At 36.4% G+C, this 24,672-nt stretch overlaps 2 protein-coding genes across 3 annotated transcripts; one reads left to right on the top strand and one right to left on the bottom strand.

The window, feature by feature from the left end:
• Positions 1–10,338: 10,338 nt before the first annotated feature.
• On the top strand, positions 10,339–16,396 carry LOC110756374 (uncharacterized protein At5g08430). 2 transcript variants are annotated; one of them, XM_021957793.2, is made up of 6 exons: positions 10,339–11,299; positions 11,863–11,922; positions 13,664–13,714; positions 14,842–14,912; positions 15,083–15,360; positions 15,755–16,396. In XM_021957793.2, exons 1-6 carry the CDS (start codon positions 10,439–10,441, stop codon positions 16,168–16,170), a joined length of 1,737 nt encoding a protein of 578 aa, XP_021813485.1. In that variant the 5' UTR covers positions 10,339–10,438; the 3' UTR covers positions 16,171–16,396. The 2 variants fall into 2 exon arrangements, with proteins under 2 accessions (XP_021813485.1, XP_021813484.1); XM_021957792.2 differs by having other exon boundaries at positions 10,340–11,299; positions 15,752–16,396.
• Positions 16,397–16,415: 19 nt separating this feature from the next.
• On the bottom strand, positions 16,416–17,063 carry LOC110756368 (VQ motif-containing protein 31-like). Its single transcript, XM_021957785.2, has one exon. The coding sequence runs from the start codon at positions 16,992–16,994 to the stop codon at positions 16,416–16,418; it is 579 nt and encodes a 192-aa protein (XP_021813477.2). The 5' UTR covers positions 16,995–17,063.
• Positions 17,064–24,672: the final 7,609 nt, after the last annotated feature.

The following is a 24,672-nucleotide window of genomic DNA, read 5'->3' as shown; positions in this document are numbered from 1 at the left end:
AACATTTTTATAAAATGTACAAATTTTGTTAGAATTAGACAAGTTTTTGTACAAAATTGGTTAGAATTCGCAAGTTTTTGTTGAAATCAACGTCCCTGTAAATTTGTTGAGGTTTTCATGTTGTGAAAAACCGTAGTTTGTTCAAAAAGACGTTGTATACACATAACAACGTCACAGTTTTTAAAAAAGCGACGTAAGAGGTTTTTCAAACGACGCTCTTGGTTCTATAGACGACGTTGTTTTTTTTATATTAGACGGCGAGAAGTTAAGAGTTGTGGTCGTGGAAAATATTTTGTACGTCGTTTTATGTGCAAAAATGGTCATGGTTTAGAATTTAAACGGCGTTTTGTTTTAAAATTAAGTCGTTTATAATAATTTAAAACGTCGTTAATTTATTAACGCTGACGTGGTTTGTGGGTTTTATTCATAATATTTTATTCCATTTCATTCAATTATTCATAATAAATTGAAAATAAATCCAAAAAATGCAACGTCAACTCCTATGAAGTCATTGAGATATTTTCTTCCCCCTTAAGCTTTAAAAAATTAAGTTTGAGTTATACAAATTTAAAATTACCACCAAAAAGAAAAATGTTTTCATGAGTCACAACATCACTTATACTTTTATGGTTTAGGGTTTAGGGTTTAGGGTTTAGGGGGATAAAGGTTTATTTTTTGGGTTTAGGGTTTATGGTTAATATATATTAGGCCCTAAAACCATAAATCCTTTTCTATAATTATTTAAAAATATATATATAATTTATGGTTTATATTTTATGGTTTAGGGTTTAGGGTTTAGGGTTTAGGGTATAGATGTCATATTTAACGACGGTTTTATTGTTTTCCGTCGATGATTTACGAAGAGCGCATTTCTAAACCTTGGTTTCTTTAAAATGACGTTGTACACACATAACAACGTCATAGTTTTTACCAAGCGACGTAAAAGGGTTTACAAACGGTCGTATTATAAATTTATAACGACTGTAAATAATTCATAACTGACGTAGTTATCACAACTGCCGAACGACTGTATTTTAATAAACCGACGTGGTTACTTTGGGGTTCTGAAAACGACGTCGTTCTCTTTTTAATACTCGCCAAGTGACTTTTGGATTTCCGATGTAGTTATGACGGCGCTTGTTTATCTAAACGGACGTTGATTATTAAAATATGACGTCGCTATGTATATTAGAACCGACGTTGTACTTATATAATTTGTTTAAATATGATTTTTTCACGCGTTTTTTAACTCTCAGTTTTCAATTAGGGTTGCAGAATGATTCCTCACAAGAAATTGTCTTTCTGAAAGAAAATGGGTTTGCAGAATGATTCCTCAAAAGACCAAGCATGGGTTTGCTACATCCTCCTGTGTAGCAAGGGTGGAACTAGCTTTTAAGGCTGGTTCCCCCCTGCTACACAGGAGGATTGAGGTTGATCACTGTGGAAAAGGGGACTACAATGTAACCAGGAATCGAGGAGTGAGCTTTTCACACTTTGTTGATTTTGATTTTCTGAAATTATTAGATATTCATCTGTGGCTGTGCAGGAGCTTGAGAACAAGAGGAAGGAGAGGGCCCAGCTTGCATATGAGAGGAAGAAACAGTTGAACAAGCTGAGGGTGAAGGCAGAAAAGAAACCACGATGTATTTGCCAAATTTGTGTACATATATTGTGTAAATATTGATCAATATTTAACACGAAGAGATTTGCCTTTTAAGATGAAAATGTTGTTGAGGATTGAGAATTAAATTTTGTTTTGTGTTAAGAAAGATATTACCAAAATAAAAGAAAAATTAATTAATTTTAAAAAGCTATAAAAATAAGACGGCGGTTTACAGAGAAGGCAGACGTATAAATTGAAAAAATACGACGGTAATTTGAACTTAGGACGTGGTAAATAAACACGACAGTAGTGTTGTAGGTACCGTCGTAGTATGCTCCAAAATAATAAGTCGATAAATTAATCTCTCGCGTCATGGTATATTATTTAACACGTCGTTTTTTATAATATACCGACGTCTATTAATTACGTATACACGTTTAGGTCGTGGAAAATGGTTTGTACGTCGTTTTCTGTGTAAAAATGGCCATGGTTTTAACTTTAAACGACGTTTGTTTAAAAATTACGTCGTTTATTATAATTTAAAACGTCGTTAATTTATTAACGCCGACGTGGTTTGTGGGTTTTATTAATAATATTTTATTCTATTTAATTCGAAATATTTATAATAAATTGAAAATAAATCCAAAAAATGCAACGTCAACTCCTATGAAGTCATTGAGATATTTTCTTCCCCCTTAAGCTTTAAAAAATTAAGTTTGAGTTATACAAATTTAAAATTAAAACCAAAAAGAGAAATGTTTTCATGAGTCACAACATCACTTATACTTTCATGGTTTAGGGTTTATATAAATTTAGAAAAGGGATTAGGGTTTAGGGTTTTATGGACGAGATATTTTAGGACATAAAACCCTAATCCCTTTGGAGAAATTATTTTTTTAAAAAATATATATATAATTGTGGTTTTATTTATTAGGGTTTAGGGTTTAGGTTATATTTGTCTATTAGGGTTTAACGACGATAGTTTGGTTTTGCGTCATAAGGATATTTACAACGACGTCATTTTTAAAATAAGCGTCATGTTTAGGTTGAACTTTTAACGACGATTGTGTTTTTGTTTCCGTCGATGTTTTTAAAAAAGCGCGCTTTCTAAAAATTTCACCTCGACCTAAAATTTTCAGATTTCGCTCTAACTCTTATACAAGTTGCCAAAATTTCTGTGTCCTAAAACATTTCGCTCCGCTCTCTCACTTCAACTCTAATTCAAAGTTGGTCTCTCCGTCGAATCCAAGTTGGCCAAGTTTACAACTCCGTCGAATCCAAGTTGGCCATAAGCTGTGAGCTCTGCCTACCTGTAAGTGCAAACCCTAATCTCATGCTTGTAAATTCATTGAATGATATTCAGTTCTGTGGTAAAGGGTTTTGTGATGTTTTAATGTTGTCGACGGTATGGGTTAATGGATTTAATGTTTATTGTTTTCATGAATCGGGTTTAGGGTTTAATGTTGTCGGATCTTTTAATACTCTCTGTTATTATGAATCGGGAATGGATTTAATGTTTTCATGCTTAGTATATGTTGGTTTCGTGCTTAGTATTAATGTATATGTTGTGTTCTTAATATATTCTGGGTTCTTGAAAATAAACTGGGATTTCGAAATCTTTTTTATGCATACGACGACGCTTGTTTTAACAAACCGTTGTCTATAAAAATATACCACGACGCTTGTTTTAACTACCGTCGTGGTTCAAGTTCGCTGGCGTCTGTTTCTTGCTAGCATTAGACGACGTTTTTTTAAAACCCGTCATCTATATATGTGTAAAACGTCTGTTGTTGTTTAAAAACCGTCGTCTGTTTACTATATTATTTGCTATTAAAACCTTATATAATCTGCTATAAGTGATAGTCATTGCTTGTTTTTTCACCTTATTATAGATAATAGGATATAGTGTCGGAGATGGATAAGTCATGGATGCACTCGGATAGAAGATCGAAGGCATATGAGTTAGGGGTGGAAGCATTTTTGCAATTTTCTGTAGAAAATCTTCTAACTACAACGCATATCCGTTGTCCATGTGTTAAATGTGCGAATTTGAAATTGTTTGGGGTTGGAATTATAAGGGATCACTTATACTTTAATGGAGTTGACCAAAGCTATAAGAATTGGACATTTCATGGAGAACCTTGGGAACCAATTGCAACTAGTAATGCTAGTAGAAATGTTGAAGAAGATGATGACCATAGTAGGTACAGTTTTGTGTCTGAAGAAATAGAGATGGATGATAATGATTTTGGTGATTTTGGATCCGATCCTTATGAGTTTGCTAATGTGATTGGGGATGGAGATCAATCATTGTACCCTGGTTGTAGAAAGTACACCAAGTTATCGGCATTAGTGAAGTTGTATAATTTGAAGGCAAAACATGGGATGAGTGATGTATGTTTTACAGAATTATTGATACTTCAGGGCGAGTTGCTTCCAGAAGGAAATACAATACCGGCCTCTTTGTATGAGGCAAAAAAGACTTTGTGTGCATTGGGGCTGAGTTATGAGAAAATCCACACATGCCCCAATGATTGCATCTTGTATAGGAAGGAGTATGAAGATTCAACTAATTGTCCTACTTGTGGTATCTCAAGGTGGAAGGAAACCAAAGATGGATTCTTGAAAGAGGGTGTGGCAGCGAAGGTGTTGTGGTATTTTCCTCCAATTCCAAGGTTTAAAAGGATGTTTCAATCACATGAGACAGCTAAGAATTTGACTTGGCATGCTGCTAGAAAATCAATTGACGGTCAGATGTCTCATCCGGCGGATTCCCCGTCTTGGAAACTTGTTGATGATAAATGGCCCGAGCTTGGTAATGAGCCGAGAAACTTGAGATTGGCTCTTTCATCTGATGGATTCAATCCCCACAGTTCTCTAAGTAGCAGATATAGTTGCTGGCCAGTTATCTTAGTTACATATAATCTCCCACCATGGCTGTGCATGAAACGAAAGTTCATGATGTTGACTTTATTGATTTCCGGTCCTAAACAACCCGGAAATGATATAGACGTCTACTTGGAGCCTTTGATTGATGATTTAAAATCTTTGTGGGATGGGATTAGAGGAGTGTATGATGCACACATAGGAGAATATTTTACACTCAGAGCTGCATTACTGTGGACCATTAATGATTTTCCCGCCTATGGAAACTTATCTGGTTGTGTTGTTAAAGGATATAAAGCTTGTCCAATATGCGGCGATGATACACCTAGTCATAGGTTGAAAAATGGCCACAAAATTTGTTACATTGGGCATAGAAAATGGTTACCAATTAATCATCCATATAGAAGGCAACGTGCAGCTTTTAATGGGAAACCTGAATATGGCACGCCTTTGGAGCCATTAAGGGGAGAAGAAGTGCTGCATATGGTTGAAGATATTAATTACATATGGGGATCGAAAAAAGGGGGAGGTGGAGGTGAAAATGATGGTGACAGAATTTGTTGGAAGAAGAAGTCAAAATTCTTTGATCTTGAGTATTGGAAATACCTTCCAGTGAGGCATGTCCTCGATGTTATGCACATTGAGAAGAATGTTTGTGATAGTCTCATTGGTACATTGCTGGAGATCCCTGGAAAAAATAAAGATGGGATTGCTGCTCGGTTAGATTTATTGAACATGGGGGTCAAAACTGATTTGCAACCTGAGTATGGAGAAAGAAGTACTCGTTTGCCTCCAGGGCCTTGGAATTTGTCAAGAGCAGAGAAGAGAGCGGTTTGCAATTCTTTCTATGGTATGAAGGTCCCTGAAGGTTATTCTTCAAATATAAAAAATCTTGTATCTTTACAAGATTCAAGACTTCTTGGCCTTAAATCACATGATTGTCATACCTTAATGCAACAATTGCTCCCTGTGGCAATTCGTTCTGTTTTGGAGAAGCCTGCAAGGTATGCAATAACTCGTTTGTGCTTCTTCTTCAATGCTATATGTGCAAAGATGGTTGATATTTCCAAGCTAGATAAGTTGGAAGAAGATGTAGTAGTTACTTTGTGTTTGCTTGAAAAATACTTTCCACCTTCATTCTTCGATATCATGGTTCATCTAGTAGTACATCTTGTCAGAGAAGTTCGTCTATGTGGGCCAGTTTATTTTAGATGGATGTATCCGTTCGAAAGATATATGAAAGTTCTAAAGGGGTATGTTCAGAACCGTACTCATCCCGAAGGTTGCATTGCGGAGCGTTATATAGCTGAAGAAGCTGTAGAATATTGCACTGAACATTTATCTGATATTAGTACAATTGGAGTGCCATCAAGTCAGAAGATAGGAGTTTCAAAGCCATTATCAGGTTGCACAGTGAGCTTAGTTGATTGGGACCTGTTGAACCAAGCACATCTATATGTCTTGGAGAATACGGAGGAAGTTCTACCTTATATCGAGTATGAGTTTTATTCCTTAAGTTTCCATTTTAAATTATTCCTTATGTTTATCTTATATGTTTGGGACCGTAATGCTTGAATTTTTCGTGTCATGTAGGGAACATATGATCCACATCAAGGCCGCTTATCCAAAATTTAGAAAGAGAACAAAGTGGCTGCAAGATAAGCACAATAGCACTTTCATTCAATGGCTACACTTCAAGGTATATGTTATTCAATAACATATTGGACTTTTAATTTTCTTCTTTCTATGTTAGATTGAATTAAGATATGATTAATTTGCAGGTTCAAAGTGAACTTGATGAGGGAGGCAATCATGGGGTATCAGAAAATTTAAGGTGGCTAGCAGCTGGTCCAAACATGGCAGTGCCATTATATAGGAGCTATCTTATTAAAGGTGTTAAATTTAACATCAAGGCACAAGATGATGTGCGGACAGTTCAAAATAGTGGAGTTTATTTACTTGCACATACCATGCAAGTTGCTAGTGCCAAGGATAAAAACCCAATTCTCTCAAATATGGGTTTTTATGGTGTCATTCAAGAAATTTGGGACCTTGACTACCAAAAGTTTACAATCCCAGTCTTTAGGTGCGAGCCTTGTAGTCGACGAACTTGGATTTACCCTTGTAGATTTGAGTAAAATTGGACATAGGAATGACCAATTTGTTTTGGCTTCTCAAGTCAAACAAGTATTTTTTGTTGACGACCCGATGCATCATGGTTGGTCGGTAGTGTTATCAGCGCCTAATAGAGAATATAATGATGATGTTATTGGTGATGATGTCTTAGGTGATGTGAGAATTGAGTGTGAGCCATTTACTAGAGGGATGCCAAATGTTGACACATTTGATGAACTAGTGGGTGAGTTTGGGAGTCAAAATATTCGAGATGGGTGTGAAGATATATGGATTGAATGATGCTCTTGTAATTTATGAAATTATTTATGCCCTAAACAGCACTACTGTATGACATTAATTTTGCAATAAATTGTAATGTGTTTTCTTCACTTTCATTATGCAGGTTTTGGACACAAAACAATCAGTACATAAAATACTGGTTCAGTATTATAAAACGACGGTCCTTATAAAACTGTGAAAAACAGACGTCTGTTGCCATAAAATTGTCAATAAAAAACGACGTTTTGGAGCATTCAACGACGGCATTGAACTTACCGACGTCTAAAAGCGAACTAAAAGTGAAAAAAGACGACGTTATTGTGAAACAGTTATTAACGATATCACGTCGGAGAAGGATAAATAGCCGACATGTAATTACAAATAACACGACTTCAGTACAATAATACCGACGTCTAAAAGGACAGATATCGAACCTGAACGTTACAAAAGACGACGTCTTGGATGGATTAGACGACTATTATTTTACTAAAGACGACGTATAAATAGAGAAACACGGCTGTCTTTTACATGATCACGACGTTGTATATCACATACTACGTCGTTTATAGAAATAAATATGTCGTAAGTCATGAGCCTAACATATTTTCCACGTCGGTTATGTAAATATATAAGACGTAGTAAATATTAATAACGTCGTATTTTATTTATTTAAAGACGTAGTATATACATACACACGACTGCGTTTGTATAAAATAGGTCGTCTATTCTTCTAGAAGAAAATTTTTTGGTTCATTTTTCAGTATACAGACGTCGGTTGTTTTTGTAAATGACGTTGTTTATTATAACAACGACGGTGCTTTACCTTAACCGCTATTTCCACGTCAATATTAATGGAAAAAGTGAAGTAACAATACTATTTCACGACGGTTATATAAATATATTCGACGTCGTAAGATTTAATAACGTCATATTTTATTTATTTAAAGACGTAGTGTTTTCTTTTACACGACGAATGTTGTATAAAATAAGTCGTCTATTCTTCTCCATGACAATTTTTTGGTTCATTTTTTAGTGTACAGACGTCGGTTTTTTTTTGTAAATGACGTTATTTGTTATAACAACGACGGTGATTTACCCTAACCGCTATTTCCACGTCAATATTAATGTAAAAAACGAAGTGGCATTACTATTGCACGACGGTTATATAAATACATTGGACGTCGTATGGTTTAATAACGTCATATTTTATTTATTTAAAGACGTATTGTATTCTTTTACACGACGGAGGTTGTATAAAATAGGTCGTCTATTCTTCTCCAGGACAATTTTTTGGTTCATTTTTCAGTATACAGACGTCGGTTGTTTGGTTGTTAATGACGTTGTTTGTTATAACAACGACGGTGATTTCGCGTCGTGGTTTTACTTTGCAAAAGACGTCGATCGATTTTACGACGGTTTGAAAACCAAATTCACGACGGTGAATTCCCGTCGTCTTTTGCCTTTTTTGTAGTAGTGAAATCAAGAAGATTTATTTCCTAAGTTAATTAGATGATTTACTTTATTGTTTTCATATAGTTGACAAACTTGGTATAATTAGGAAATATTCTTCTAATTAATTACTGTATATATTTCGTTGTAAAGCACCCTTGTAAACTCCTATATATCTCCTTATGCAGAAGAATACAATTAACCTAAAGTATTCAAACCATATTCATATTTTAGCAATAAAAACTAATATATTTATATTAATGACAACATAAAACCTAACCATTATTTCAAATTTTTATTTCCAAATAATGGTGGAAGATATTATAATTTGTTATTTGCTGTGAATAAACGAGGTTGAATTTGGATACACCAACACTATATTAGCCCGAATATGGAATAGCAACAACTTTAAGAGGACATACTCTGCGAACGCTTGCTCCAATGGATTCAGTCATGTCTAAGTCCTCCCCTCTTCCGCCATCGGGCAGCGCCCAGTCCAACTTGTGCACTAAATTTGCCAAAGCAATCTCTTGGACAGCTATGGCAAATTGAATTCCTGGGCAAACTCTGTAAGATTTGCATTCTAATACAAACTCTAAAGATGGTCTTCTAATCACTTAATGATAACTAGTTCAATGTCAATTAGGATTACATGGATCGATTAAGTTTAAGGCTTGATATATGACTGTTTCAGATAAATACAAGTGCTTAAGGTTTCCTATCTCTAAATGGATTGAGATACCTAAGCCTTATGGTTAAAGGAGTTTAAGTAATCCATGATGAGGAGGATTCTTAAACTATACCTATAAAAGGGAGGTCCCTATGCTAACGGCAGAATAACATTTTCATATTATTCGACCCCATCAAGAAGAGATTCAGGAGCTGTATAGCATAGAGAAACTACCCTACTGCAAATCTGCCTAAACACCTTGAAATGTTACATGGTCTGGCTTAATACCTTCATCCTCCATCAAACCAAACGATTTAAGTACTTCTCTCCCCCTATAGTTGTGACAGCATCCCAAAATCACGGAGTTCCACAGAATTACATCTCTCTTTGAAAACCATGATAGCATACTCAAACTCAATAGAACGACACTTGGAATACATGTCAACTAATGCCTAATTGACAAGGTGCCACGCGGACAAGAAGAATATCTCCTAGGTCAATAATTGGGCCCATTTATTTGGAGATTATTTAGACCAAAATTGGAACATATTATCATCAAATAAGGATTTGATTCTAATTGAAATCCCTAATTGACTCAATCTCCCCATCTACCTCTAAATATAACAAAAAAATTGACAAAAGTAATGGTGGGACTAGTTGTCCATACAAAACTAAAGTTAAAGGACCACGGGAACCATTTTGGAATCATTTTGGAAATTGAGGTGCTCAAATGCAAATTGGGTCAAAGTTCAGGGACTAATAAAACGATTAACTCAAAATTTAAGTCAATTTTTTTGGGAAAAAAACTTAAAACAAAACAAAAATTAATAAAAGAAAAAAAAAATCAAATTTACATTTCCCCCATTCAAATCGAAACCACATTCCCTCATTCTGTTACTCTGCTTTCTTTTTTGACCTCTTTTGACCTGCATCCTCGCGAGATTTTAATTTGTAATTCTCCTTTCACATTAAAAAAAAAAAAAAAAAAAATTACATTGTCGGAAAAATCCCATAAAGGAAGGAAAAAACCGAAAAAAGGTGGGTCTTTTAAGGAAGGCGGTTGCATGCAGCTGAATGGAAAAATCCAATTGGATTGATTCCACTTGTACCAAATAGTTACCAAATTGATTGTAGAAACAAAGAAAGAAGGAAAGAAAAGAAGAAAGTGCTCTTCGGAAATTCTAGTTTGGTTTGGGCAAGTGGGTGAAATTCAAATTTATTTATTTAATTTAATTGAAGAGGAGGTGAAAAGAAGAGACGTGGCGATTTGTTGCTGAGGTGGGCAGCCAGGTGTGCCTGAATAAGCGTAAAAGCGTTTAATTGGCCTACGTCATCATTGTTCAGTTTCTTCTTGACTCTGTGAGAGTGAGCGAGTGAGTCTGTGAGCGTTTTTGCTGAAGGTACAAGAAGAAGAAGGGTGGGTTTTGATTTGATTGATGGATTGTTCTTTCAGTTGGATGGTGGATCCGACTCCGAACCCGGATCCGAATTCGACTCCGTTCAGACAAAGCAAACGGGTCCGGTCCAAGAAACAAGTGGAGTTTACCGGGTGGGGCTCCAGGCGGCTCTTTGAGTTTCTGGAATCGATTGGCAGAGACACCAGCAACCCAATCTCGCAATACGACGTCGCCTCCATCATCGCCGACTACGTCAATCAACACAAGCTTCAGCACCCCACCAAGAAGAAGAGAATCGTCTGCGACGACACCCTCCACTCGCTCTTCGGCCGCAAAACCATTGGCCGAGTCAAAATCTACGACTTGCTCCACCAACATTTCGCCGAAAATCAACAAGACGACTCAACCGACGACGGCGAAAACGATGATGACGACGAAAACCCCTTTTCCAATTACTTCTTAGGCTCAGCAGACGACAACATTTCTCAATCGCAATCTCGACAGCGGAAGCAGAAAAACCCCAAGAGATTCGATTCTGCTTGTCCTCCAAAAAGCAAAAGCTGTTTTGCTGCCGTCATCCCCGAGAACATAAAGCTGGTGTATTTGCGGAGGTCTTTGGTGGAGCATCTTCTTCTTCTTCACAATCAGCAGGAGCAGCAGCAGCCACAAAATCAAGCGTTGTTTGAGGAGGCTAAAGTTGTGGGAAGCCTTGTCAGAATCAAGGCCGACCCGAATGACATCTCGCAGACGAACTCTCACCAGCTTCTCCAAGTTACAGGTCTTGTTCATGATGATAATGTCAGCAGCAGCAGCAACAGAGGAGTTCTTCTTCAGCTTTCCGGCCTCGCCCTCCCAAAACAAGTCCAAATTTCCGAGCTGTCCGATGATAACTTCTCCCCGGTAAAACCCAAAATCTAATCAATCTACTTAATGGATCACTCCTGTTGCTGCTATCTAGTTCATCAAATGCCAGTTGGTGTTTATTTTTGGGAACAATTCTAAATTAGGGTTGTTTTAATAATCTCAGATGAATATGCTGCCTGCCAAACAAATTTTTCTTCTCCGCAATAAAACCCCACCTCCGCTCCACATTGTCTTAAAACCCTAGCCTTTTGAAAAATCGATCTTGAAAATTTGCATCCCTTTTACAAAAAAACCCTTTGTGCTGATTAAATTAACACTGTGTCGCCCAAGACCTCCCTTAAATGATATATCCTATAATACAATACTTGATACCAAGCTTATTGTTCTAATGTCAAACACGCTGAATCTTCCCTGTTTAAAATGAGGTTAATGTATGTTTCATTTGTTGGTGCATTTCTTACCCTGTTCTTGTGAAATTCCTCAAAAGCCTTCAGTCAGTAATTCCTTCTTTTAAGTATGCATCTGGTTCTGGCATTCGTTAATATAATTGTGCATGTTTTATTTATCTTGCCTAACCATTTCTGCCGGTTGCTTTGCAGGAAGAATGTGAGGATTTGTGTCAAAGAATAAAAGATGGGTTGCTCAAGAGTCTTACAGTGGTAACTTCTAATATCTTGTCCCTGTAAAATTTCTCTTCTTTTTTGGCTTCAATACAAATCATGTTTCCTATGCCAAAAGTAGGTAGTATATTGGAAACATAGAAAAAATAATGTTACCATGTCATACGGGAAACTTATGGAACTTTGCTTCCTTTCACATGTTTATTAACTAACCATCAAGAAGCTTTTTCCTACGCAACAGAGGTCTTGAGGTGAAAGCAAGGACTTAGTCTGTTTAAGGTTTCAAAATAAATGGTTTAGTGCCGCATGATTACCGTCTTTCAATGCCCAAACGCGTATGCCCTGGTTGAATGGGTGTTAGTTGCATAATATTATGGAAACCAGTTATGGTTAAATGTACTTTTATTCTGGATTTTCTTCTTCTAAATTCTCACCAAAGATATTCCCAAATTCAGACAATGAGTTGGGCAGCATGCCTTTGGTTCCGTATATTGGTGTGGTTGAATTTCTCATGTATCTAGTGGCGTGCACTGGTCTTGTTTATCTCTTGTCTACTTAGAATTACCCTTGGTAGCCAGTACATGTAAAAGTTTGGAAAGAAGTATTGAATGCGGTTGAGGTAGTTATTTTGGAATACCTTTTAAGCACGTTAAAATTGGATAACTTTTGGTTTTAGGTGACGTTGCAATTTAGATGGATGCAAACTCTGATTGAGAATCTTAATAGTAGGTGCTTTTGCTAAAGTTCTGTATGTTGGAGATTGTCTAATGTTTAGTATTTTCTACAACAGAGTTTTTGCTGGATAAGTTGTGCCCTTCTGGTCCTTGTGACTAGAAAGGATCGTAAGAGATTTTGAAGGGTAGAACATTCCATTGTGGAAGTGATGTCCATTATGTTGAGGTGGTTGTTTGAGTGGTGAATTAGGATACCTATTATTTTCTCACTTTGTTGGATTCTGTTTTTGACTATATACCTTTGTCCTCTTGTATACAACTCAGGTAATGGTCGCTGGGCATTCTTATACTAATGTTTATTAACCTATCAAAATGGGAAGAAGGTTATTTGCTTGGCCAACCATTTCATTGGTAATTAGATATAATAGGAAACAACAATTTTGTTAGAGCAAAAAGAAATTACAAAATAATATGGACAAGAAATCCACCAGGAACACAACAACAGAAACCAATAGATGCCCGCCTCCCCAACTAACCAAAATAAAACTAGACAGATAACAAATTTACTGCTATGTTTGCTAAGCTAATCCTCACAAATATACTCAAGAATTACCTTGGACTTGGTAGTAGTCCACCAAAAGGGTGCAAGTGGGTACTGTGAAGCAACGGAATTCATTGCTTGATATAATACTTACTGAGTGAAAGCCATCATGTGTTGTCTTATGTTCAATATATTAAGGGATACTAATTTATACTGCCCTAGGGCCTTCCTCTCTAGAGGGCAGAGGTAACGGGTGAGCCTCTTACTCAGCTACCCCATGTGGGGGCTTCCTTCATGGAAAACTTTTCAGATAAATGTTAAAGAGGTTAACACCTTTATAATTATTACTGCTTATTTGTGGATTCTCTCCTCTATGAACATAGTCAACTTGTTGAACCTTGTAATTTTGGTTGTCTTTGGTGTGGAGTTTTTATTCTCTTTGCCATGCTAATGATTATCAGATCTATGTGCAGATTAGTCTTTTTCTTTTCTCTTTATGGTCAGCTACATATGTTCAATTATTTTACCCTTCATCTTTTTAATCTGTTTGTTAAACTTTTGACAGGTGGAGCTTCAACAAAAGGTCCAGATGTTGCACGAGGATATAACAAAGCATGTAAGTATTCGACTACAGATAAATTTTCATGTCAACAGAAGAATCTCTGTCAGAGTGTTTTGCAAGTTTGTGTATTTTTTCAAATATGGGCTAAGTTTTTATATTATTCATGTGTAATGAACCCAAAAGGAAGAGATGGTTATCGATATTATGCATACCATGGAAAAATGTTTTTTACATATTTGCTGTTGCTTGAGGGGTAGTGTTGGAGAATAAAAGTTTATCGTACGTAAAGGATCACCTATGGTACGGGTGTCACCTTGGATAACTGCTCATGTGAGAATGAACCTTTGTGATATGGCTCCAAGGAGAAGGTCTTTTTGTCGTTCTCCCTGTTTGTGTGCTGTGTTTAGTTGTGGTGCTGAAGGCATGCATCATTTGCGTAGTCATTAGTTGCACTGTCATTGTGGCTAAGGGTGTTTAATTTTAGCTGGGTTACTCCTGCTTCATGTAATACATTGTTATGTGGAAGCTTAATTTTTTTGGGGGCAAGAGGGTTGTGGTCTTTGGGAGGTGTGATGTGACGGCTATTTGTTGCGTAGTTTGGAAAAAGAGAAATAGGAGGACATTTGATGATCTTAGGCGTGGGGAGGTGGTTGACTTATGCGAGAGGGTCCGGTTTGTGATAAATATGATTCAAAGTAGGTCAGAATGTTTGTTTGCCTGGTTTGTTTAAGGGGGCGGTCTAGTTTTATGAATTAAGTGATTTGGTTGTTATTTAGTTTCATATTTGTGATGAGAGTTGTATTCTATTTAAACACTTTGTAGGGTTAGGATTAAGGAATCTCATTCTTTCCTTATTTTCTCGACATAACCTATAGGTGTTGTGTATATGTAATGTCCAAAATAAATCATGATCCAAGGGATATCCTTCTTTTCCCTCTACAAACATATAGCATATTCTGCATATGTTAGCTCTATAACCATATTTTGCAATTCTGCTGACTCCTTATCATCAGGGACTAAATTCTAAACAGAAATTTGATTAACTTTTATTTATTTATATTGGCATCTCCCTTGTGGGGCTACCACTTCTCACCTAAACTTTGGACTTTCTCTGATGCCTGTGATGTAAGTGGAGGTTGATTGTGTGACATTTTCTCCATCATGTGGTGGATTTATTTCAGTGGCTCGTGAGAGAACTTGCTTTGTTACAGAAACTAATTGATCGAGCCAATGAAAAGGGATGGCGTCGAGAATATCCTTTCAAAATATCTACAGTTTATATGCCATGCTTTAATATGTTGCCTAATTTGCAGAAGTATTGCCCAGTCAACTTTTAGCTCACAATGAGGCAATATGATTCATATTTTATAACAGAAGTGAAAGAAATTGCTCATTGGATCCTTAACTTGGTTGATAATTTACGCTGTTTGAGTACTTGGAGAGAAGGCAATTGCTTCAGACTCCAGATGAACAGGCAAGATTGTTGCGTGAGGTTCCGAAAGTCATTGCAGATGAAATAGAGCTAGAAGGTGCACCGAAGGATGCTCCAGATGAAGTACAAGAAGGGAACCACAGTTCACCAACAGATATCCAAAGGGTTGCTTCAGAAGCTCCTATTTGTGATATGCCAGCTCCTACTTGTGATGTACCAGCAGAAGAAGCTCTATTAACTCGGACCTCAGGTGGCGTAGATTCTGAAGGTGCGTTTTTAAGAATATGATGATTTCACGTCAGGTATGCTAAACCTTTGCATCAATAAAATTTTGGGCCTCACTCATGGCCAATTGGTCTTGGGTTTGATGCTCCAAGTTTAACATGGTATAAAGCGGGCAATTCATCCACATGTCAGGCCAAAGTTGCCTAGACGTGCCCCACGTCTCCCAAATATTCATGTCGTTATGTGAGGGTGGCCTGTTGAGAATATAAAGAAATCCCACATTAGCTATTTTTGTCATTACATTTTATTATTATCATTATTAATATTGTTGTTGTTGTTGTTGTTGTTGTTGTTGTTATTATTATTGGTAGATATAAGGAAACAGTACTCTTTCAAAAAAATGAAAAATGATATTTATGTTCATTATTTTTCAGCAGCAAGCAATCATGATGCTTCTTGGCAAGAATGGCGGGAACAACCGACAGAGTCCGTAAACAGTAGCAATGGTGAGAAAAAGCATGGAATTATCGACACTAAGGGATTTCAGAAACTGGTGGATAAGCTGGTAATGACATCTCAGGTAATTGATTTAAGTAATGATGAGGAAAATGAAGAAAGATATGACGTAAAGGAGATTCCTGGTGACCAGCTGGGGAGCTTGATATGGCATTATTTAGATCCCCAGGGAAACATACAGGGTCCCTTTTCAATTGATTCCTTAAAGTCATGGAGCGATGCTGAATACTTTCCTCCAGATTTCAAAATTTGGAAGGCAGGTCAGAGCCTAAATCAAGCTGTATTATTGAAATGCATTCTTCAGCAGACTTATCCGAATAAAGTTTCAAAAGATTAGATTTTGGTTAGTCATTAGTTCAGGGTTCATCTGTCATTATCCGAATAAAATTTCCATGCAGGGATATGACAATCTTGGCTGTCGTGGTGATGAATTTTAATGCTTAGAGCTTGCTTTGCTGAAATTCTTGAAATTTCAGATAATTTGATTTGTGCTGGTAATTGAATATGCAATGCTAATTTATACTACGGGTTTTGAAATGACATAGAGGATGACATTTGGCTAAGTATTTTTGTTGGAAATGATCATTCCTTTTGACTTGATTTGGGAGATGCAAGAGGGAACAAGGTAAGGAGTTCAGGTGGCCTTCCCCCGCAGGGTGATGGATGCAAGTAAAATCTCCTCTCTTGAATGGCGCTCTCTTTTTCTTCTTGAGTATTCGTTGATTTGTTTTCTTCAGCTTGTTCCAGCTGTAGTGTAGACAGCTTTGAGAATATTGTACAAGGGCTGGGTACTGAGGGGCTTGAACTTGATGAACTTGGTGGCTTGGAATGAAAGGTCATGGTGGGTGGTTTCACTATCTCAAGCTTGGGCCTCATCTTCATGTACTGCCTTCTTTCATGAAGTTTGCATATCGGCATCGACGACCATGTCTTGGTCTTCCTACCAATACTATTAGTAATATTATTAGGAATGATGGTGCTCGATATTGTGCCTGTGCTCGTTCTCTTGAGTTGTGCAGGATCAGATGGCGGGCTGCTGCTGCCTGTTAAACGCTGCACTACTTCTCGAAAGGTATTTGTGTCGGTTTGGATGAATGTAGTAGTCAAGGGTAACTTCTTACAACCAGTAGTTATGCCTATTTCTGATGTCTCCATGCTCATCGATCGATTGAGCTGGGGTTCACAAACCACTGCCTCAACCTATCCACCTTTGATCATCTATATTTATAAATATGAAAGTTGCCGGATTGAGAATCGGAATGAAGGATTGAGGTTTAGGGAGATAGGAAGACCCAAATTAATAAATAAGGTGGACAGAAATTAGTTAAGAAGAGAGAGGTTAGGTTAGTTTAGTTTAGCGCTTAGGTAGGTAGGACTGAAAATGAAGGATTGGTTTCCAGGCGTACAGTGAGAAGCCAGTGAGGGCAAACAAAACTACCAGAATTGCCTCTGCTTTGTTACAACATTTGTTTTCAAAATCACCCATTTTGGGGAGCGACAACCACATGACAATTATACTTTTAGCAAAATTGTCATTCATCTTTACCGCCAATGACCCTGACACGTTGACTTTTGGACTTGACTTTTTGCTTCAGACCAGCTACTTTCCAATTTCAATTTCTGAACAAATCACGGTTGGTTGTTAGTTCCATTTTCTATTTTTGTTTTATTACTTATAAAAAACAAATTCTTTTTTATGTACAGAAATTTATATTACAAATGCTAAGGTCGTGGTGTGGTGGTAAACACTACAACTACTTCTAATTTCCTTGCTAAAACATAGTATTGACTCAAAAATACCTATTGTCGAAGAAAAAAACAAAAACAAAAAATAATGGTCATTTTCAATGGTGTGAGGATTCGATGTTGTCTTCAATTCTCCTTTATCCACCTCTCCCCAAACATAAATTGTATAATTACATATATATATATATAGTTATTCTCTTATTTAGATGTCTGCACGTTATTATCGTGCGAATGTCATTGTAAACAGTTAAGAAAGCAGGAAGGGATAGTACAAAATACATAGCGTCGCACGATAAGAACGTCCGAATGTCCGCATAGGAGAATTTCTGTATATTATATATAATAGGAGAGCCAATTTATTTGGCAACTTTGGCCCCAAAAAAAAAGTTATTTGGCATCAAAATCGCCTTACCCTAGTTCCACTCCAGTTTCAATCTTTTTGAGTAATGTTCTTTACAATATTTCTTTAGTGGGAATTCATCGTATGTAAGTTGAAAATCATCACATGCACCATGCTTGACTGGTTAGCATTTTTCAATTTTTAGAGACCGATTTAGGAGAAGTTAGTTAGTAAAATTTATAAATTTAGGAGAAATTAGGATTGAAAAGACCGATTTTCCTTCAATGTTCCATGTCCACTTGAATTCGTTTTGAATTGATCCAATGAATGTCAATTGATGATCCTAATTGTTGGCATAAATCTAATAAGTGTTAGTCTTTCACTAATTTGAGTTAAACTAAAATATAAACCTTATGTTTTCAAATTGAACAATCACAACAAGTATGATTTTATTTAAGTACATTTCATCACTAAATGAAGGATATTATTATTGTTTGATTCATAATAGTAAATTAATGTATCACTGTGTCAAAACTAATTAAAGTTTAATTCTAGATGAGAAAACCCTAAGGTGAGAAAAGTTTTAGTCGACACCCCCTTCGGGGTCCGTGGCCTATATTTCCCCCACCCCTCCTCCTTTTCCCACCCCTATGCTACTTGCCCATCTCAACCTTAGTTGTCTTGGGGACAAGATGGTGGCATATTGACTTTTATTTTTGTTGAGGCCCAAAAAATCCACGGTTCGGCCCAAATAAATTCTCGGCCCAATGCGATACCTTACCGAGAAGAAACACGATTTGGGCACGTAAAAGTTCATCATATGCACTTACACACATGCCACGCCAAGCAAATAAGCAACACGCCACGCTACAAGCTTAAGTGGGCCCAAGCCACTCAAATGCCAGGGCTTGCTTGAGTGGGTTGTGGTATGGATGGTAATAAATCGACATGAGGCCCATTGATGGGCCAAGAAATGGAAGTCCCGGGTTGCTTGGGAGCCTCGGAACTCAGGCCCATTTCTTAGGCCCAAACATGTGGGTGAGCACAAAGAGAAAATATCTCAACCAAAAAGCCCAACCGAAATAGCCCATTAGCTTAACTAAATTAGCCCAACACCTCAACAAAAATTTGGCCAACACTTGTTGAGGTTAGCCCATTTATTTTCACAAACCAACCCATTATCTTAGAAGGCCCATACAATTAGAAATGAGAAGCAGCAAAAGCCTCAGCCCCTTGCTGAAAACACAGAAGCCACGAAGGGGAAGTCTGAAGGTCCATTATACAAAGCTATTGGGAGGGAAGGAACAAGTTTTCAAGCAAAACATCCAAGGAACTAAAAGATATTGGCACGCAAGGAGCCACCCTTCGAACCAACATGTATACCAAGCTCTTTCCTTCATCAGATCTGATCACGAAGGAGGAAAAGAAAGGGAGAAAAGGAGATATCTGAAAATGGGAGTTCTGAGGCAGCTGCGGGAAAGGGCCTTGAGCTCCCAAAAATCCCTGATTTTGTGGGATTGGGTAGAGTGGGTTTCACCAAAAAAGGATGATTGAAGGGATGAGGGGAGAAAGGAAGGGAAAGACTTGGCCAAATTGGATAGAAACCATTAGAGTTTCTTGGAAAATGGTAGCTTCCAGCGCCTATAAAAAGAGGCATTTCCTACCCATCATCACAAAACACATATGGAGAGCAAGCTTCCTCTCTCACCTGCAAAACTCAGTAATTTCGTGCTTTGCTTGCCCATCTCCCCCATTTTTCTTCTTCTGGCAGATTGTTCCAACACTTGATAGAGTCTCTGTCAAGCTGCCGGAAGAAACAATCAAGCCACCCATCCCTTTCTCTCCCTCCTTTCTCAGCCAAATCTTCTTGCAAACCTTCCCTTTCTTACCTTAACACTCCTTTTTTCCCCCAAGTACGCATAATTTTCTCTTCGGTACTAAACTCATGTCGATTTTGCTCCCATGCCACAAGCTTCTCATGCCAAGCCAAGAATTTATCTGTAAGCAGCCATTATTTTCATTGGTGAAGGTAACCAAGGTGTTTCCTTAGGCTTTACAACCCTTTCGAAATATTTTGGGGTCTAATCTTTGAACTCAGACACAAGAGGGATATTTTCTTCAGTTTTCTCCTTACGGCAGCCCAGACCCGCAGTAGCTGCCGGAACGAAAAAGCCCCTACAATTTTCTTATTGTGTGTTATAGTTTTTTGAGTTGTAATAATTGTATCAACTCTTTTTGAGTGTTTCGTGTTTGTAGTCTCTACTTGTAGCTTTTATTTGTGAGAGTTTAAAAGTTATAGTTGCAATTGTTGTTTTGTGCAATGAGGCCTTTGCCTGAATTTTCCAAGTTTGTTTCTTTTATGCTTGAATTTCTTTCGTACTGTATGGCTATGTGTGGGGCACACAAGTAAAGTTATTTTATAATGCCCTTGGAGCTTAGCACCAAAAGAGATAGTTGACCATGTGCTTGGCACCCTTGGGGATCTTGTACCCGTCATCTAGAAGAGAATAATCTCTTATGGTGCGTTTGAATGGGGGAAATAAACTTGAGATTTGGACAAAAGTCAAAATTTATAAATTGACATACATCAATTCCTGTGTTTGGTTAAAAAAAAACATAGAAATTTAGAAATTCCACTTGAAAAAAAATGGAATTTGGAGGGTACGAATCCCAATTTTAAATATTTAAAAATTGTCATTTTTAAAATTCCAAGTGAGTGGAAGTTTAAAATATTAAATTCCTTGTTTAAATCCATTAGCCAAACAAGAAACTACAAATTCTAGAACATTAATTTACATCATTTTAAATTCTATCATTTATGAATTCTTTAGTACTTTTAAATTTCCTAATATTTATCTCGAAAACTAGAGATCCACAAAACTTGCTTGTGCTGACAAATTCTTCAACTTGCCTTGGCAAGTATGGCATGGTTCATCTACATTTTTGTACCCAAAATGTCTCTGGGTCCACCGTCTAGAGCCCAAAGCAAAATTAGACCCAGCTCGCTTTAGGAAGCGATTGACCCTACCTAGAACCGGGTCAGGATCTAGTGAGAACAACTATATGAGAACATTATATGAGAACACCATTGGATCTAATCTAACGGCTGCGCGAAAAGCAGTTGTAAGTGTAACTGTGGCACTGGAATGAGGCCCAAAACTTGCACGTGTTCTCTCCTCCCTCCAAAACAGCTGTTCTCTGTCTTTTCTTTTTTTCCAAAACAGCTGTTCTCTCTCTTGAAGAACACAATTATTATTTTTCTGGTTTGAGAGAGAGACACAGAGAGAGAGTGAGTGAAGTGTAAAAATGGGGAGGAGGAAGGGAGTTGTGGACATAGACGAGTCGCCGCTAGATGACTTTGATCCGGCGAATCCGTACAAGGACCCGGTGTCGATGCTGGAGATGAGGGAGCACATAGTGCGAGAGAAGTGGATCGACATCGAGGAGACCAAGATCATTAGAGAAAAGCTCCGCTGGTGCTAGTGCTCCCGCATCGAGGGCGTCAACCACCTCCAGAAGTACCGCCACCTCGTCCATCAGTACCTTAAGTCCACTCGTGGCATCGGTAAGGGACAAGGACCGTCGTCCTCATGAGTTCCATGGTCTGCCTTCCTACCCTACCCTATCGTATCCTCTCCTTTCCTATCATATCATTTCCCCTGTTTTTCTTAATTAATTCACCTTTTCTTTTTTCCTTTTGTGAATTTCAGCCTCTCCTTTCCTATCATATCATTTCCCCTGCGTATCTTTACAAATTTTTTTTTAAAAAAAAAATGTGTATTCTAGTTTGAAATATTATAATTAGACCGACTTATAACGCCAAATGGATGCTATTGCACCGTTCTAAAGTTATATAATATAAGTAATAATGCCTCACTGGTGTAAGCTTTAAGATTAAACTCTTAGAATCAATTAAGAGGCATGGCTCTCTGTGACACCAGACTTTGTCAATATGTAAATTAACTTTCCCACTGTCAACTTAATTACTTTTGAGCTAATTAAAACGCATCCAGTTTCTTTGTGTTTGGATTATTTAAGTTACACCAGAAACTTTACAAATTTACAAATAATAAGCAAACAATCCATGATTCTACAACTATTGTATGAATGCAAAAGCAGAAATTTTCAGGTCCCAAGGTTGAGGTGAACTGATCCTTACTTGTTTGAGGTATTCTATCTTATTTTTTATTTGAAGCTCTCAATTTGTGAAAGAAATTGCCATTTTTTTTTACTGAGTTTAGCATTTCTTCAAGGTTTGGCGTTGTGTTGCCTCATGGAATTGCAATTTATGACTGTCAAATTCCCTTGAAGTTCCATTTTGTGGACCAAATTTTGATCAAATTGGGACCTTCTACACTTAAAGTTGAATGCTTGTCAAATTTCCTTAGGATCCTCTCTGAGGATTGCCATTCTTTTGTTTGTCAATTGAGATTGTATAAAGCTTTTTGATTGGCTAGGGTGCCAGCCATTAGCTCAAGAGGCACAAACTTCTTCAGTGTTAAACCTTTCTAAAGCTACTTACATATTTATAGTCTTTCGTATTGTAATGGCTATGTGTTTCCTTCTATTCTTGCAGCCATTTCATTTCAATTCAATTCAAATGAACAATAACTAATTAGATTATCTTACCAAAATATATAAATATATATATATATATATATAATTTTATCAATACAGGATAACAAGAACCATATTTTGTTAGTTGAAAGCAGAAAATTAGAAATCTAAAATGAAGAATATTGAGAAAAACCAAAATCTTTGCTGAAGCAGCCACCACAATATGGAGTCCTCAAGTTGTCAAACAAAGAAACTTAACCTTGTTTAAAGCTTTGGTTGCCTTTGAGATTGGACAACGATGGCTTTCATAATTGCTATGACGGTAATCAAATATAAGAAAAAATGAAAGAAATTGCTTAAACGTGTTTGGTACTGCAGCATTTTCTGTTGAGTATTCCTTTGAATGTTAAATTGGGACTTCTTTTTTTTTGGTTCAATATTGGAATTTTAGCATCTTGGTTTGATTTTTAGTGTGTTCATTTAATTCCTATAGGCCTTGTTTAAAGCTTTGGTGGCCTTGACACTTCAAATACGAAGAGTCATTGCAAGGAACTTGTTTAAAGCTTTTGTATATTTTTATAATTTCAAAAGTAATGCAATAAAACAATAGAGAAATGACATAAGTCATAATTGTAATGTTGCAGCATCACTTGTTTGCCACCAAAATATGTTTCGTAAAGGCTTCAAAAGGATTCATTAGAGCTTCAACAACACTTGATTTATTATTAACTAAAGCTTCATAAATATTATTTTTATGAATTTTTTCAAATAAACTCAAAAGATGCAGAAAGTGTCACAAGAAGTTTTAGTGTATTTTTATGATTTTTGGAAGTTATAGAATTGAAAAATAGTATTAATGGAAGAGAATGACAAGTGGCAACACTTGATGGGTGTGTCATCAGTGCTTATGACGGGTGTCATTCTCGCGTAGCGCTATGTGTCATCAAAGGTTCATTTTTGTGTCTTTACCTTAAACAATTCACAAAAAATAAATCAAAAATCAAAAATTTCTACAAACTCCTTACGACAGTATTGTCGACTATTCGAGAATCCAAATTTGACTATGAAAATTTTGAAGTAATAATTGGAGGACCAGTAATGATCTTAAACTTAGAGTTATTGTTATTATAGAAGCAAACTTGATTTTGAGAAATTATTTGATTCTTTTTCTTAGACAAAATTATGTTTTAAATCTTAAAAGTGTAGAATATGTTGCATAGAGTCCGATGTATTTTTTCAGTCAATTTTTCAGATTTATTATAATTTTTGGAAGTCAAAATATTGGAATATAGTAATAAATGGAAAAGAATGACACATGGCAGCGACTTATGAGTGCATTGTCAGCTTTTTTGACGGGTGTCAGTATCTCATAGTGCCATGTGTCATTACTGTTTCATTTTTGTGAGTTTTTCTTCAAAAATTCATGAAAAAACCGAAAGAAAAAAAAAAGACAAATACACCAAATTTTTTTACAAATTCCTTGCGACATTATTTTGACTATGATACTGAAAAATCAAAATTTGACTTTGAGGAATTTGAAGTAATAATTAGAGGAAAAGTTGTAGTGATGAAGACTAGTGATATTTAACTTAGTATTATTGTTAGTATGAAAGCAAATTTGATTTTGTGAATTATTTGAATTTTTTATTTGGCAAAATTATATTTTAAGTCTCAAAAGATGTTGGAAATGTCGCAAGGAGTCTGGGGTATTTTCTTAGTGAAAATTTCAGATTTATTATGAATTTATTATGATTTTCGGAAGTCAAAATATTGTAAAATTCACATAAATGGAAGATAATGACACATGGCAGCGCCTAATGGGTGCGTAGTAAGCTTTTCCAACGGGTGTCAGTATCTCATATCTCCACGTGTCATTCATGTTTCATTTTTGTGAGTTTATCTTAAACAATTCACAAAATTTATCTTTAACTTTGAGAAATTTGAAGGAATAATTGGAGGAAGAGTTGTAGTAATGAAGACTAATGATCTTCAACTTAGTGTTATTGTCAGTATGGAAGCAAACTTGACTTTGTGAAATTATTTGAATTTTTTTCTAAGTCAAAATTATATTTTAAGTCTCTAAAGATGTTGGAAATGTCGCAAGGAGTCCGGGGTATTTTTTGGTGAATTTTTCAGATTTATTATGAATTTATTATGATTTTTAGAAGTCAAAAGATTGAAAAATAGTAATAAATG

This window comes from Prunus avium, chromosome 4 (assembly GCF_965620075.1).
Source record: "Prunus avium chromosome 4, drPruAviu1.hap1.1, whole genome shotgun sequence".
NCBI lineage: Eukaryota > Viridiplantae > Streptophyta > Magnoliopsida > Rosales > Rosaceae > Prunus > Prunus avium.
This window is presented reverse-complemented; position numbering and strand designations above follow the sequence as displayed.